This window comes from Pleuronectes platessa, chromosome 9 (genome assembly GCF_947347685.1).
Source record: "Pleuronectes platessa chromosome 9, fPlePla1.1, whole genome shotgun sequence".
Taxonomy (NCBI): Eukaryota; Metazoa; Chordata; class Actinopteri; order Pleuronectiformes; family Pleuronectidae; genus Pleuronectes; species Pleuronectes platessa.
The window spans coordinates 27034961-27048549 of NC_070634.1; the positions used below are offsets into that span (position 1 = coordinate 27034961).

Below are 13589 nucleotides of genomic sequence, written 5' to 3' on the forward strand. Positions count from 1 at the left end.
CCAGGTCAAGATGGCTGCTGTGAATTAGTTCAGGCCCCGATTTGATTTTTAAATTTTTGCTGCTGACCTCAAAATCATGTCAGTGACGGAATTGCTTAAAAAAATCAACGTGTTGTTCTCTATAGTGTGTCGTGCTGTATTGTTGATGTTCTTTAGCAAACATTTCCACACATGGAGCGAAGCTAGCGAGCTAGTTCTGGCAGGCAACTCGAGCTGCGCTGCTACAGTCATGTGCCATACATCAGGTGACATAAATCATGTGACATATATCAGGTGACATACTTCACTTGCCACAACCAGCCACAGCACTCATCCACCGTATTAGGCGGTCTATTTAAGCAGAGGGAAATCCCATCACTCTCTCTGATTCCTAACTGCTACGCAGTAGTAGACTACTGCCTCAGCCCCTCCACCACCCCAGCATCCACCTGTAGGCTTCAACGGGGGGTTACAGTATTAGCTCATCACTCCCATCATTCCTGTGTTAGCATATGGGGAGTGATTAAGTTGGAGCCTAGACGCCAAACACAAACCTGTTCTACTGTGAATAATAAATATCTTAATAAATAAGATAAATAATCAAACGTGAGTTGTCTGACTGAACTCCTGTTGTTGAATTGATGGAACAGCCTCTCTATTTATATCTCTGGCCTTTAGAAATAAAAAGTATGTTTTTCTTCAGGTAGGTAATAAAGCTTCTCCCACAGATGCCTCAGATGTTTGTTTGGGTGGGAACTTGTTCTGTGTGAGGACGCCAACAACGCCTAAACAATGGGAAATAATCAATTTCACTTTTGGAGACTTAATTGGAAGTCTTCCTCATCTGAATGCCGAAGTGTCCTTGGGCAAGATACTGAACCCTGAATTGCCACTGATAGAAAAAGTGCTGCTCATAGATGCAGTTTAATTTGACCCATTGTCCCTATATTCACTCATGTGGAAATAGTATTACAACAATAACCTGCAAAACCTGAGCTGCTGCCGACTTAATTATTAGAAACTACAAAAACAGAAACTTAAAATAAAATTAAGGTTTGTGGTGTTTTGTTAAAACTGCTTCATGTTTCATATGCTGTCTAAAATGCATATGATACAACACAGAGACAATAAACGAGCAAAAAGGCTGAAAGATACGCAAACTACTTTAAATTGATGTAAATAGGACAAAACCAGAAAGAGACAAAACAAGTATGAATATAAAAATAAGACTCTTCAGGGACAGGTTGATAAATATGATTTAAGTTTTGTGAGAAGCTGCAACACTTGTATTATTGTTTTTCTTATCCAAAGTTAACAAATAGATTCAACATGATTTTCTTGCTAAACCAGTCTTGGCATTTTGATCGCTTCTAACATAGCCAATAAAAGTGCGTCATTAAATTCATCCCTAAATACTTGGACCTTTCAACACAGGAGATCACACCTTGACAACACATTCACTAGTTATGTAAGAACAATATGATATAACTAAAATAGTTGGAGGATAACTTCAGTGACAGCACAGAGTCGACACTCATTACACAACCACAAGTGCTGCTGACTGGGAGGGATCTGAATTTAGGGACAATGGTATGAGTGAATGAAGCATTCCCTGGTCATGACATCATCACACTTTAAGGCTGCTCTGTCACAGACGTTAATCACAGTTAGAACTTTTAGTGGGGACTCGATGCAGTGAGCAGGTGGATCCAAACAACAAACAGAATTCATTGAAAAATAAAGGTAGGACAAAAACAGAAGGGACACATGAGGGAGGCTGTGTCTGAGATCCCTCTCGAATCCCTTTACAGTGAGTTCACCATTTAGTAGCAGTGTCTGAATGTTTAATGACATTTTATATTCCCTATTCACTCATGGTTTCCCATAATGCACCATGAAAAATAGTGAGTAGTCAATAACCAAGCAATATGTACCATCATTCATCGTGCTCACAGCAGTGAGACGAGGGGAGAGAGGGAGGAATGAACAGCCGGACCTGTCTTATAAATGTAAGTAAGAGCAGCTCATCCCAGCACAAACTGGGAAAGAAGTTTATTTCTACAGTCAAAGATGATCATTCAATGGTTTTTACCTCAAAGTATTTATCCTAAATGTGAAATAAACATCTGTAATGTATTGTGGGGTTTACTGATGAGCTCACTATATTGTGCAATATACAGAAGACCCTTCACTGCATGAAAAGAAGAGTTTGTGTCACTAAGTGTCGCAGGAAATTTTGGGAGAATTTTCAGTTAACAGCTGTTCACAGGAATATTCAGGCAGCGCAGAAAACTGTCAGGAATTAACACGGGTTACCAGTTTCTGGCAGTTTTACAAGCCTGAGAATGTTGGATGGTGACCCCCTGCTCCTAAGCCTAGGGGAGGTTTTCACATGCAAATGACAATGCTCTGAGCTTTACAAACGCAAATCAGGATAGTTTCCCTCAGTGCAGATACCACCTTTTCCTAAAAGGTACCAACATATATATCTGGCGTAAGTACACCAGGATTAAAATAAATATAAAACCTGAAATTGTAAATTGTTTCCCTTAAGTAAGTAAGTGTGCTATAAAGAATTACATTGTATAACATGAGCAAAGGTCAATGCTATGAAAAAAATTAGAAACAGTGCACTTTATTTCAACATTTTATTATTATCCAAAACAATGAGGCTCAGTAGGTCTGTTTCCCTGGACAGGACTGACAACCCACCTCTTCAATCTTAATCGCCCATGAACACTATCCTAAATCTCAACCCCTGTGCAGAGGGGCATGATTACAGTTACTTTTTCACTTGTGTTGGTTAAATGCAAAGTGGATGTGTTAACCACACATCTACCAGCAATCCGCTCAACAGGAAGAAATGATGCTGGGTATTATGAGTCTGTGCCCGGTAAGCCCCAAACCTCTACTGGCTTTCCATAAAAATATCTGTCCTCCCAAAGAACTGGCAAATATAGCACCATATTAACATGTCCATGACAAACTAAGCTGTTGACTCTGCTGAAATTCCTTCATAATTTGAATTTCAATTGTCTTATTGTTATTAAACTTTTTCAGTATTCCAATAAAACACTCAACAATTTTATCCAAAGCGACTTACAATAAGTGCATTCAACTATGAACTATGATGTAAATCTCCGTCTCTTCACACCTCTGATGCAAATGCCCGGCGCCACGAACTGGAGCGAGGTTGCTCTTGATCTTCCAACAAGATGTGGCTTCAGGTATGAAGGAGCTTCCAGTACATCCAACCGGACCTTGCAGCTCATGCAGCAGCATTGAGAAGTTCAGGAGTCGACAGAGTAGAAAGAGGGTAAGGTCAGATTCATTAGATCATTTTTCAGTTACATGTATAGGTGTATGTTGTTATTGAACTGTGCTAATTGTAGTGATTGTGTCTACAGCTGATTGAAGCGGGACAGATGACATCGATCCATCCTTCCACAGCCAGGAGCTCACCGACCTGTGTGCCACACTCGGGTGGACTGGGACAAAAATTCAGTCCTGGCATTGTCTGTCCAGACCAGCCCACTACATTATCAGCGGACACCACATAGAAGTCCACAAATCTTGCGGCATCTTCTCTCATGCATACTACTGTTACCACCTAGCTCAAAGATGGCAACAAGAAGGGAGGCCATACACAAACCTCTCAAGCCAAAAGTAAATTTATTTAACCCCAAATCAAGATAGCTCTAACTACGTAGTGGGATGTGTAAAATATGTTACGCGTCAGTGGTGTTAACAGTGTTTGGATGTGTGAAAATAAGGTGTGATGTATGTTGTAAGGTGCAGAAGCAAAGAAAAACAAAGGCTGAGGGCCCCATGCCCCTGGAAGCAGCCTTTAGATCTGCAGCTGAAGCCCAGCCCAAAAGGGCAAGCCCAGGGTGACGCCCCTGTTAGCTCTACCTGTGTCTGGAAAACAACTCCTCAGGCTCTCACATGTCAAGTGGTCAACCTGAGAAGGACATGGATACATTATAATGTCTCTAATCATCACAAATTAAGTATGATTTCATAAAACATAAAAAATGATAAACTCACCAGACTAGAGGAGACTCAACAGACAAACGTTGGTACAGTGAAGGCAGAGAGTGGAGGCAGACAGAGAGCAAGTCCTCGAACATGGACAGAGGGTGAACAACTCCTCAGGCTCTCACATGTCAAGTGGTCGACCTGAGAAGGACATGGATACATTATAATGTCTGAAAAATAAAGAAAATGTTTTCCTCCGTCCTGCACCTAGAGTTGAGAACTTTTTGGATGTGTGTTTCTTTTAAAACCAGTTGAAAATTATTATAATTAAGTTTATCATGAATTTATACATTCAAAAATTCATGATAAACTTACCAAATTCTAACAGTGGTCCCAAATGTCCACATATAAAACAGAGGGAGAACGACTCCTCAAATATATCACAACAACCTGTAATGGAGAATAATTGATCATTTAGTGTACATGATCACACCATTAAGGATCAACACATAAGCACAATAAAACTTCTGAAAAGAATTAGCTTGATTCTGCATCTCTATTTACAGCTCAGAAAGTTTACTGTTGCTATGGCAACAGTAAACGATGTTAGCAGCTCTTAGCTAGCTTAGCTGAATCATCTGAACAATAATAACCCATAATATCACATTTCGGCATATTAAAACAAAATCAAAAACGTTTCCTACTTTGTTTTGGACATATCTCAAAAATGTAGCCTAGCCAGCCCCAGGCCAACGTTACTTACCATGTCTGCCTCCACTCGCTCATCATGGTCGAGTCCTCCTCGCTCGTCTCCCGGCGCACCTGCTGCTGCTGGGCTGGTGAACCCGGCACCAAATAGGTCCGTCAGTTCAGCACATGTAGCAGCCTCCACCTCCAGAGACTTCAGCTTTTTTTCCCGATGCTTACTCTTATTATCCATTTTAAGTTTCTGTCTCCGCAGCAGCCCGTCCCGCGACTCCCCCCGCCAATGCCGTGAGGTCCCGCCCCACCCTGGTTTGTGTTGTGATTGACAGCACTGTCAGGGCTCTCTGAGCCTGTCAGCCCATGATTGATTGACAATGACAAACAATAGACCAATAATATGTGTCGATGCTGGCAACACACTGCTAGCCCTCTGTAGCCAATTGGCCGGCCCAATTGGAGGGAATTTAGAGAGGAAGAAGAGAAAAAAAAAACATAGCGGACCAGACCGGCCCACATTGGGTCAACGGCCCACCGGGACGATGCCCAGTATGCAAGATGGCCAGTCCACCCCTGGCCACACTTCAAATAAGACTAGAAGCTACACTGGATCTCACAGCTACACACCACAGACGTCTACACATCACAGACGTCTACACACTGGGGCAGATCCGGACAGAGTCCCACAAAGAATGTATGACCCAGAGGCTACAAAGAGACATTTCAAGCTTCACCTGAGTTTTTTCACTGGATAGGCCAGTTGTGTTTGTACAATATTTGTGCTGTATGTAAATAAAGCTTTGACTCAACATATACCTCGTTCATGTTTTTTCCCTGTACAATATGTTCAACATATAACATGAAGCATCACATGAATGAATTTACAATCTTGAATAACTGCAGTGCTTTTGGTAAAGGCTTACTAATAAATAATAATATATATTAATATATACATTATTAGTAACAACTATATATAAATTGTTATTATTGATATTGTGTGGGAGGGGTTTACCCACGTGTGTACTGCAATGACCCAGGGTGACCAATAGCAGCAGATCTACCAGCAAATCATGAGTGACTTTTCGTTTCAAGGCTCTGTGGTTTCCTCCAATGGTGAATCGAGAGAAGCTCTTACCAGCGGCTTCACTCAAATTCATATGCTAATGAGATCGCACCTTTGCTCCGTGGCCCTCTTATTATTTTAAAGCTCTTTATTTATCTTAACTGTTTGCTGCTCCCAGTAATATGCCCAGTTAAAGGTGAATTGTGCTCTGAATTTAGTGAGATTCTTTCTTCCTGGTGGCGTCTCAAGTTAAATGTCAAATCATAGGCTCCACTAAAAGACAGAACATGCAAGATCATTAAAGAATAAGCCAGAATATATTTAAATATAGGTATTAGTCCATTCACAATGTGTTTCAGATTCTTTTTTATTCTTCCTTTAAGAAAATGTTGACATATCGTGTGGATGTGCAAATACTTTTAGTCATGTTATAGGCTCATCATCATAATAATACTTCTAGCCATCTTTATTTGTACAGCACTTTTCTTAACAAAGTTGCAAAGTGCTTCACATGAAGGTGAAAAATTGATATGATGACTCTCTCTCTCTCTTCCCCCCCTTTTGTCTTTGTCAACTCCTGCCCACTGAGTCTTTTTAAGTTACTGCATCAGCTGCATGTGTTTCATTCTCCTGCCGAACATTAATTTTAGTGATCTGTGAAAGGCTCTTAAAGGAGCCTGTGTCAAATATTCACATTATTCCACATTGAGTAACTGTCAGTTACACATGCATTTCAAGCCAACAAATGTTAATTACTGTGTATTACAGATACATGCTTTATCTTTTAAAAGGATAATTTTAGTATTTAGCTGGACACTCACTGGGATGCACCAAATAATGTCATCATCAATTTAGCAACTGGGTCACACACAGGAAACAAATTCAGACAATTTAACTTGATTTTGTTAGGAGGTATTTAAAAAGCAGATGAAAACTGGTGATAAAGTTCACACCTCTCAAAATCTGCTCTTCCTGTTTTAGCCTCTCTGCATCTTTATGACTGACCCAGAATAAAAACAACATATAAATAAACAAAATGCTATATTTTAAGTTAATGAAAAGACTCGGAAAGTTTCAACACTATTGGAAGTTGTGGGTCCAGCAGTGGAGGAGGAGGAGGACGAGGGATTTAGAGAATTTATAGTTTTATCATCTCTAATGTTGTCAATACCAAATATCATAAGGTTTCTATGTTTTAAATGAAAGTTTAAGTTTATCTTACTCAACAACAGAAAAAGGATTGTTACACGTCCTGCTGCTGTGTCATAAACTTAAAAATTAACATTCTCAATAACATGTATGCCAATAGTGTAGGGGAGAGCGGGGTAATGTTGGACATTTTTTACATTTGCTCCCCTCCAGGCAAGGTAAACTTATACATCAGTCAAATTTACAGATTTCCCATTAATTCAGGATGTTTTCTAGCAATGGAAATTATCAGAATGTCTTCAGGCCAAAGGGCAGTGAAAATATGATTGTTTTTAAAAAAGTGGTCCACTTACTTTTTCCACTGTAAAACTACCATAACAACTCATTTTGTAATAGTTAAAATCCTGACAGCTAGATTGAGAACCACACAGTCCAAAACTAATATCGGACTAGTAACAGAATCATGGGGATTGGTCAATTAAGCACATTTATGATATTATGATTCATGTGATCTCTAGCTTACCTCCACATTGTTTCTCTGTCCAATTGGCAGGGACAGGGATATTGTTTTTCTCTACCTATTCAAATGCCAGTTCACGGCACTTAACTGGAGCAAGGCCATGGAACTGGTCAGCTCATTGTTTCAAGTGTTTGGCTCCTCCTCCATCTCATCTGTGAATATTCTCTTTACCTCAGCTACTGCACCCCAGGCTACTGATTTTACTTTCCCTTTCTCTTTTTTCTTTATGAATCTTTTGAGGGTTGTCTTATCAATATTTCTATCCCTTCCAGCTTTTCTTAAGGACTTCTTTCCTTGCATGACCTCAGCGGCTGCATTCTCCATCTCGGCGAGGGGTGTTTGGCCCCAGGTTGTCTTCCTGGTGTATAGTTTCTTGGCATGATGGCTTTTCTACAATGTTTATGACATTAAAAATAAAACATATATAATGTAATATTACACTAGAATATGTTTAAGACTAAACTTAACTTGTGCTTCATGGTGTGGGACAGTGTCTCACTTTACCCCACAGCCACCGTTTTAGAAAAAAACGTTTTAGAAAAAACAACATCTCTTAGCAATTCAGGCTAATCTTCAGCTAGCATCAATCACATAGTTTTATATATCGGAAGTTCACCAACATGTATGATATAAGTTTTTCTACCTGATTGAATTTGTTTTGACACAACAGTTGATTAAGTTCAAAGCAAGAAAATTTATGTGAAAAAACATACCTTCCACAGCACCAGCACCAACTTCTCCTTCATGGCAAGGGGGGAATGGGAGGGGCTTGGAAACATAATGGTCAAATGACCACAAATGTGTTCCGTTGCCTAGATACAGGGGGTGTCTCACATTACCCGATGTCCCACATTACCCCGCTCTCCCCTATTTATGTCCAAATGTAGAATAGAAATGGTTTCTTTACTAAAGCAGCTGGGCAAACTTAACCTTTGTTATTTGATGAAGCTGGTCCCAAAATGATTTTATCAGAAAGGAGATTGACAGCAGAAATAACGTTGTTTTTTCGTTGTTTTAATGAATGATTACAACATATAACGCAGCAATATTTTCTTCTTTTGTGTAGTAACACACATTTATCATCATTTCCATCTTTTGTGGCTTCAATCTAATGTGAAAGCCAGATTTGTGTCACGTACAAAAGAATAATCAAAACAAGTATTTTTCTACATTTTAACATGAGTAAAGTCTGAAGAAAAGCAATACATTTATAAATAAATTATTGAGAGAATTAAAAGAAACAATGGTATTTGAGTTGATTAGAATCTCGCACCATTGAGATCAATATATGAGTTTATAATAATATTAAATAATGGAAATGAAGAAACATGAAATAAATCTTTTAAATAATTTAAATAGTTAATCGGACAACAACTAAGTGAATCCCCAGTAGTTTATCCGTGGAACTATTTCTGTTTAACATAAATTAAAAGTAATAAATATATATATAAATAAATTGAACAAAAGTTAATTTAAAGTTTTGTGATCGTGTGTCTATCATTGGTGCTGACTAAGCTCACTTTAACTTCACCCAGTCCCTATCACCTTTTGACTAAATATGTATTTTATAATCTGTGTGACTACCAATCAAAGATGGCAGCAAGTACACCAAAGACCAGAGAAGGTTCTCTCAGAGTCCTTCAAGTGGATTCAAAGGTTCATCCATTTTTGTTCTGAAATCTAAAACAGGATGAAGATGAGGAGTCCAATCAGCAGGTGCAGCATTCCCATTCTGACACAACAGGCATCACTGGCAGTGGTCGTTGTAGCTGCCTGTGTCGAGGTTGTTGTAGATGTGGTGGCAGTAGTAGTTGTGGTTGTGGAAGCAACCGCTGGGGCAGTGGTTGCTGTAGTTGGTGCAGTGGTTGCTGTAGTTGGGGGAATGGTTGCTGTAGTTGGGGCAGTAGTTGTTGTTGGGGCAGTGCTTGTAGTTGCAGCAGTGGTTGTTGTAGTTGGGGCAGTAGTTGTTGTCATTGGGGTAGTGGTTGTTGTAGTTGGGGTTGTGGTTGTTTTTGTGGTTGTTGGGTTAGTGGTTGATGGGGTAGTTTTTGTTGTAGTTGGGGTAGTTGCTGCTGTAATTGGGGAAGTAGTTGTAGTTGCGACCATGGTTGTTGTTGTTTGGGAAGTGGTTGTTGTTGTTGGGGTAGTGGTTGCTGTAGTTGGGGAAGTAGTTGTTGTTGCGACGGGGGTTGTTGTCGTTGTTGGGGCAGTAGTTGTTGCTGCGAGAGTGGTTGTTGTTGTTGGGGCAGCGGTTGCTGTAATAGGGGCAGTGGCTGCTGTAGTTAGGGAAGTAGTTGTTGTTGCGACGGGGGTTGTTGTCGTTGTTGGGGCAGTAGTTGTTGCTGCGACAGTGGTTGTTGTTGTTGGGGTAGTGGTTGCTGTAATAGGGGCAGTGGTTGCTGTAGTTAGGGAAGTAGTTGTTGTTGCGATGGGGGTTGTTGTTGGGGAAGTGGTTGTTGTAGTTGGGGCAGTAGTTGTTGTTACGACAGTGGTTGTTGTTGTTGGGGAAGTGGTTGTTATGGTTGGGGCAGTGGTTGTTGTTGCGACAGTGGTTGTTGTTGTTGGGGAAGTGGTTGTTGTTGCGACGGGGGCTGTTGTTGTTGGGGTAGTGGTTGTTGTTGTTGTTGGGGCAGTAGTTGTTGTTATTGGGGTAGTGGTTGCTGTAGTAGGGGCAGTGGTTGCTGTAGTTGGGGAAGTAGTTGTTGTTGCGACAGTGGTTGTTGTTGTTGGAGAAGTGGTTGTGGTTGTTGGAGCAGTAGTTGTTGTTATTGGGGCAGTGGCCGTTGTTATTGGGGTAGTGGTTGCTGTAGTAGGGGCAGTGGTAGCTGTAGTTGGTGAAGTAGTTGTTGTTGCGACGGGGGTTGTTGTTGTTGGGGAAGTACTTGTTGTTGGGGCAGTAGTTGTTGTTGCGACAGTGATGGTTGTTGTTGGGGTAGTGGTTGTTGTTGTTGGGGTAGTTGCTGCTGTAATTGGGGAAGTAGTTGTAGTTGCGACCGTGGTTGTTGTTGTTTGGGAAGTGGTTGTTGTTGTTGGGGTAGTGGTTGCTGTAGTTGGGGAAGTAGTTGTTGTTGCGACGGGGGTTGTTGTCGTTGTTGGGGCAGTAGTTGTTGCTGCGACAGTGGGTGTTATTGTTGGGGCAGTGGTTGCTGTAATAGGGGCAGTGGTTGCTGTAGTTAGGGAAGTAGTTGTTGTTGCGACGGGGGTTGTTGTAGTTGGGGCAGTAGTTGTTGTTGCGAAAGTGGTTGTTGTTGGGGAAGTGGTTGTTGTTGCGACAGTGGTTGTTGTTGTTGGGGCAGTGGTTGTTGTTGTTGGGGCAGTAGATGTAATTGGGGCAGTGGTTGTTGTAGTAGGGGCAGTGGTTGCTGTAGTTTGGGAAGTAGTTGTTGTTGCGACGGGGGCTGTTGTTGTTGGGGTAGTGGTTGCTATAGTAGGGGCAGTGGTTGCTGTTGCGTCAGTGGTTGTTGTTGTTGGGGAAGTGGTTGTTGTTGTTGGGGTAGTGGTTGTTGTTATTGGGGTAGTGGTTGCTATAGTAGGGGCAGTGGTTGCTGTTGCGTCAGTGGTTGTTGTTGTTGGAGAAGTGGTTGTGGTTGTTGGAGCAGTAGTTGTTGTTATTGGGGCAGTGGTTGTTGTTATTGGGGTAGTGGTTGCTGTAGTAGGGGCAGTGGTTGCTGTAGTTGGGGAAGTAGTTGTTGTTGCGACGGGGGTTGTTGTTGTTGGGGAAGTGGTTGTTGTTGGGACAGTGGTTGTTGTTGTTGGGGCAGTGGTTGTTGTTGCGACAGTGGTTGTTGTTGTTGGGGCAGTGGTTGTTGTTGCGACAGTGGTTGTTGTTGTTGGAGCAGTAGTTGTTGTTATTGGGGTAGTGGTTGTTGTTATTGGGGTAGTGGTTGCTGTAGTAGGGGCAGTGATTGCTGTAGTTGGTGAAGTAGTTGTTGTTGCGACGGGGGTTGTTGTTGTTGGGGAAGTACTTGTTGTTGGGGTAGTGGTTGCTGTAGTAGGGGAAGTAGTTGTTGTTGCAACGGGGGTTATTGTTGTTGTTGGGGAAGTGGTTGCTGTTGTTGTTGCGGCAGTAGTTGTTGTTGCGACAGTGGTTGTTGTTGATGTAGTTGTGGATGTTGTTGGGGTAGTGGTTGTTGTTGTTGGGGCAGTAGTTGTTGTTATTGGGGTAGTGGTTGCTGTAGTAGGGTAAGTAGTTGTTGTTGCAACAGGGGTTATTGTTGTTGTTGGGGAAGTGGTTGCTGTTGTTGTTGCGGCAGTAGTTGTTGTTGCGACAGTGGTTGTTGTTGATGTAGTTGTGGATGTTGTTGGGGTTTTGGTTGTTGTATTTGGGGTAGTGGTTGTTGTAGTTGGGGTAGTTGTTGTTGTAGTTGGGGTAGTTGTTGTTGTCGTTGGGGTCGTGGTTGTTGTGGTTGGGGTAGGGGTTGTTGTAGTTGGGGTAGTTGTTGTTGTCGTTGGGGTCGTGGTTGTTGTTGATGGGGTCGTGGTGGTTGGGGTTGTGGTTGTTGTAGTTGGGGTAGTGGTTGTTGTAGTTGGGGTCGTGGTTGTTGTAGTTGGGGCAGTGGTTGTTGTAGTTGGGGTAGTGGTTATTGTAGTTGGGGTAGTGGTAGTTGCAGTTGGGGTAGTGGTTGTTGTTGTTGGGGTAGTGGTTGTTGTTGTTGGGGTAGTGGTTGTTGTAGTTGGGGTAGTGGTTGTTGTAGTTGGGGTAGTGGTTGTTGTAATTGGGATAGTGGTTGTTGTGGTTGGGGTAGTGGTTGTTGTAGTTGGGGTAGTTGTTGTTGTCGTTGGGGTAGTGGTTGTTGTGGTTGGGGTAGTGGTTGTTGTAGTTGGGGTAGTGGTTGTTGTAATTGGGATAGTGGTTGTTGTGGTTGGGGTAGTGGTTGTTGTAGTTGGGGTAGTTGTTGTTGTCGTTGGGGTAGTGGTTGTTGTGGTTGGGGTAGTGGTTGTTGTAGTTGGGGTAGTGGTTGTTGTAGTTGGGGTAGTGGTTGTTGTAATTGGGATAGTGGTTGTTGTGGTTGGGGTAGTGGTTGTTGTAGTTGGGGTAGTTGTTGTTGTCGTTGGGGTAGTGGTTGTTGTAGTTGGGGTAGTTGTTGTTGTCGTTGGGGTCGTGGTTGTTGTTGATGGGGTCGTGGTGGTTGGGGTAGTGGTTGTTGTTGTTGGGGTAGTGGTTGTTGTAGTTGGGGTAGTGGTTGTTGTAGTTGGGGTAGTGGTTGTTGTAATTGGGATAGTGGTTGTTGTGGTTGGGGTAGTGGTTGTTGTAGTTGGGGTAGTTGTTGTTGTCGTTGGGGTAGTGGTTGTTGTGGTTGGGGTAGTGGTTGTTGTAGTTGGGGTAGTTGTTGTTGTCGTTGGGGTCGTGGTTGTTGTTGATGGGGTCGTGGTGGTTGGGGTTGTGGTTGTTGTAGTTGGGGTAGTGGTTGTTGTAGTTGGGGTCGTGGTTGTTGTAGTTGGGGCAGTGGTTGTTGTAGTTGGGGTAGTGGTTGTTGTTGATGGGGTCGTGGTGGTTGGGGTTGTGGTTGTTGTAGTTGGGGTAGTGGTTGTTGTAGTTGGGGTAGTGGTTGTTGTAATTGGGATAGTGGTTGTTGTGATTGGGGTAGTGGTTGTTGTAGTTGGGGTAGTTGTTGTTGTCGTTGGGGTCGTGGTTGTTGTTGATTGGGTCGTGGTGGTTGGGGTTGTGGTTGTTGTAGTTGGGGTCGTGGTTGTTGTGGATGGGGTCGTGGTGGTTGGGGTTGTGGTTGTTGTAGTTGGGGTAGTGGTTGTTGTAGTTGGGGTAGTGGTTGTTGTCGTTGGGGAAGTGGTTGTTGTAGTTGGTGTAGTGGTCGTTGTAGTTGGGGTAGTGGTTGTTGTCATTGGGGTAGTGGTTGTTGTAGTTGGGGTAGTGGTTGTTGTCGTTGGGGTAGTGGTTGTTGTAGTTGGGGTAGTTGTTGTTGTCGTTGGGATAGTGGTTGTTGTAGTTGGGGCAGTGGTTGTTGTAGTTGGGGTAGTGGTTATTGTAGTTGGGGTAGTGGTAGTTGCAGTTGGGGTAGTGGTTGTTGTTGTTGGGGTAGTGGTTGTTGTTGGGGTAGTGGTTGTTGTAGTTGGGATAGTGGTTGTTGTAGTTGGGGTAGTGGTTGTTGTAGTTGGGGTAGTGGTTGTTGTAGTTGGTGTAGTGGTTGTTGTAGTTGGGGTAGTGGTTGTTGTAGTTGGGGTTGTTGTAGTTGGGGTAGT

The 13589-nt window shown here is 42.4% G+C and overlaps 2 protein-coding genes across 2 annotated transcripts; both read right to left on the minus strand.

Annotated features, from left to right (window-relative positions):
* Positions 1-8527: 8527 nt before the first annotated feature.
* On the minus strand, positions 8528-9497 carry LOC128448745 (integumentary mucin C.1-like). The gene has a single exon (XM_053431518.1). The coding sequence runs from the start codon at positions 9495-9497 to the stop codon at positions 9072-9074; it is 426 nt and encodes a 141-aa protein (XP_053287493.1). The 3' UTR covers positions 8528-9071.
* A 1923-nt stretch (positions 9498-11420) lies between these two features.
* LOC128448205 (mucin-2-like) lies at positions 11421-13553 on the minus strand (the record flags this gene model as incomplete). Its single annotated transcript, XM_053430775.1, has 2 exons — positions 11421-11541; positions 11677-13553. Coding segments are annotated over 2 exons (1998 nt in total), but the record flags the coding sequence as incomplete, so codon positions are not given.
* Between the last annotated feature and the right edge of the window lie 36 nt (positions 13554-13589).

Bases quoted from the DNA above. Each gene is read 5' to 3' on its own strand.
- LOC128448745 (XM_053431518.1), bottom strand. From the start codon at position 9,497: ATGGTCGCAACTACAACTACTTCCCCAATTACAGCAGCAACTACCCCA.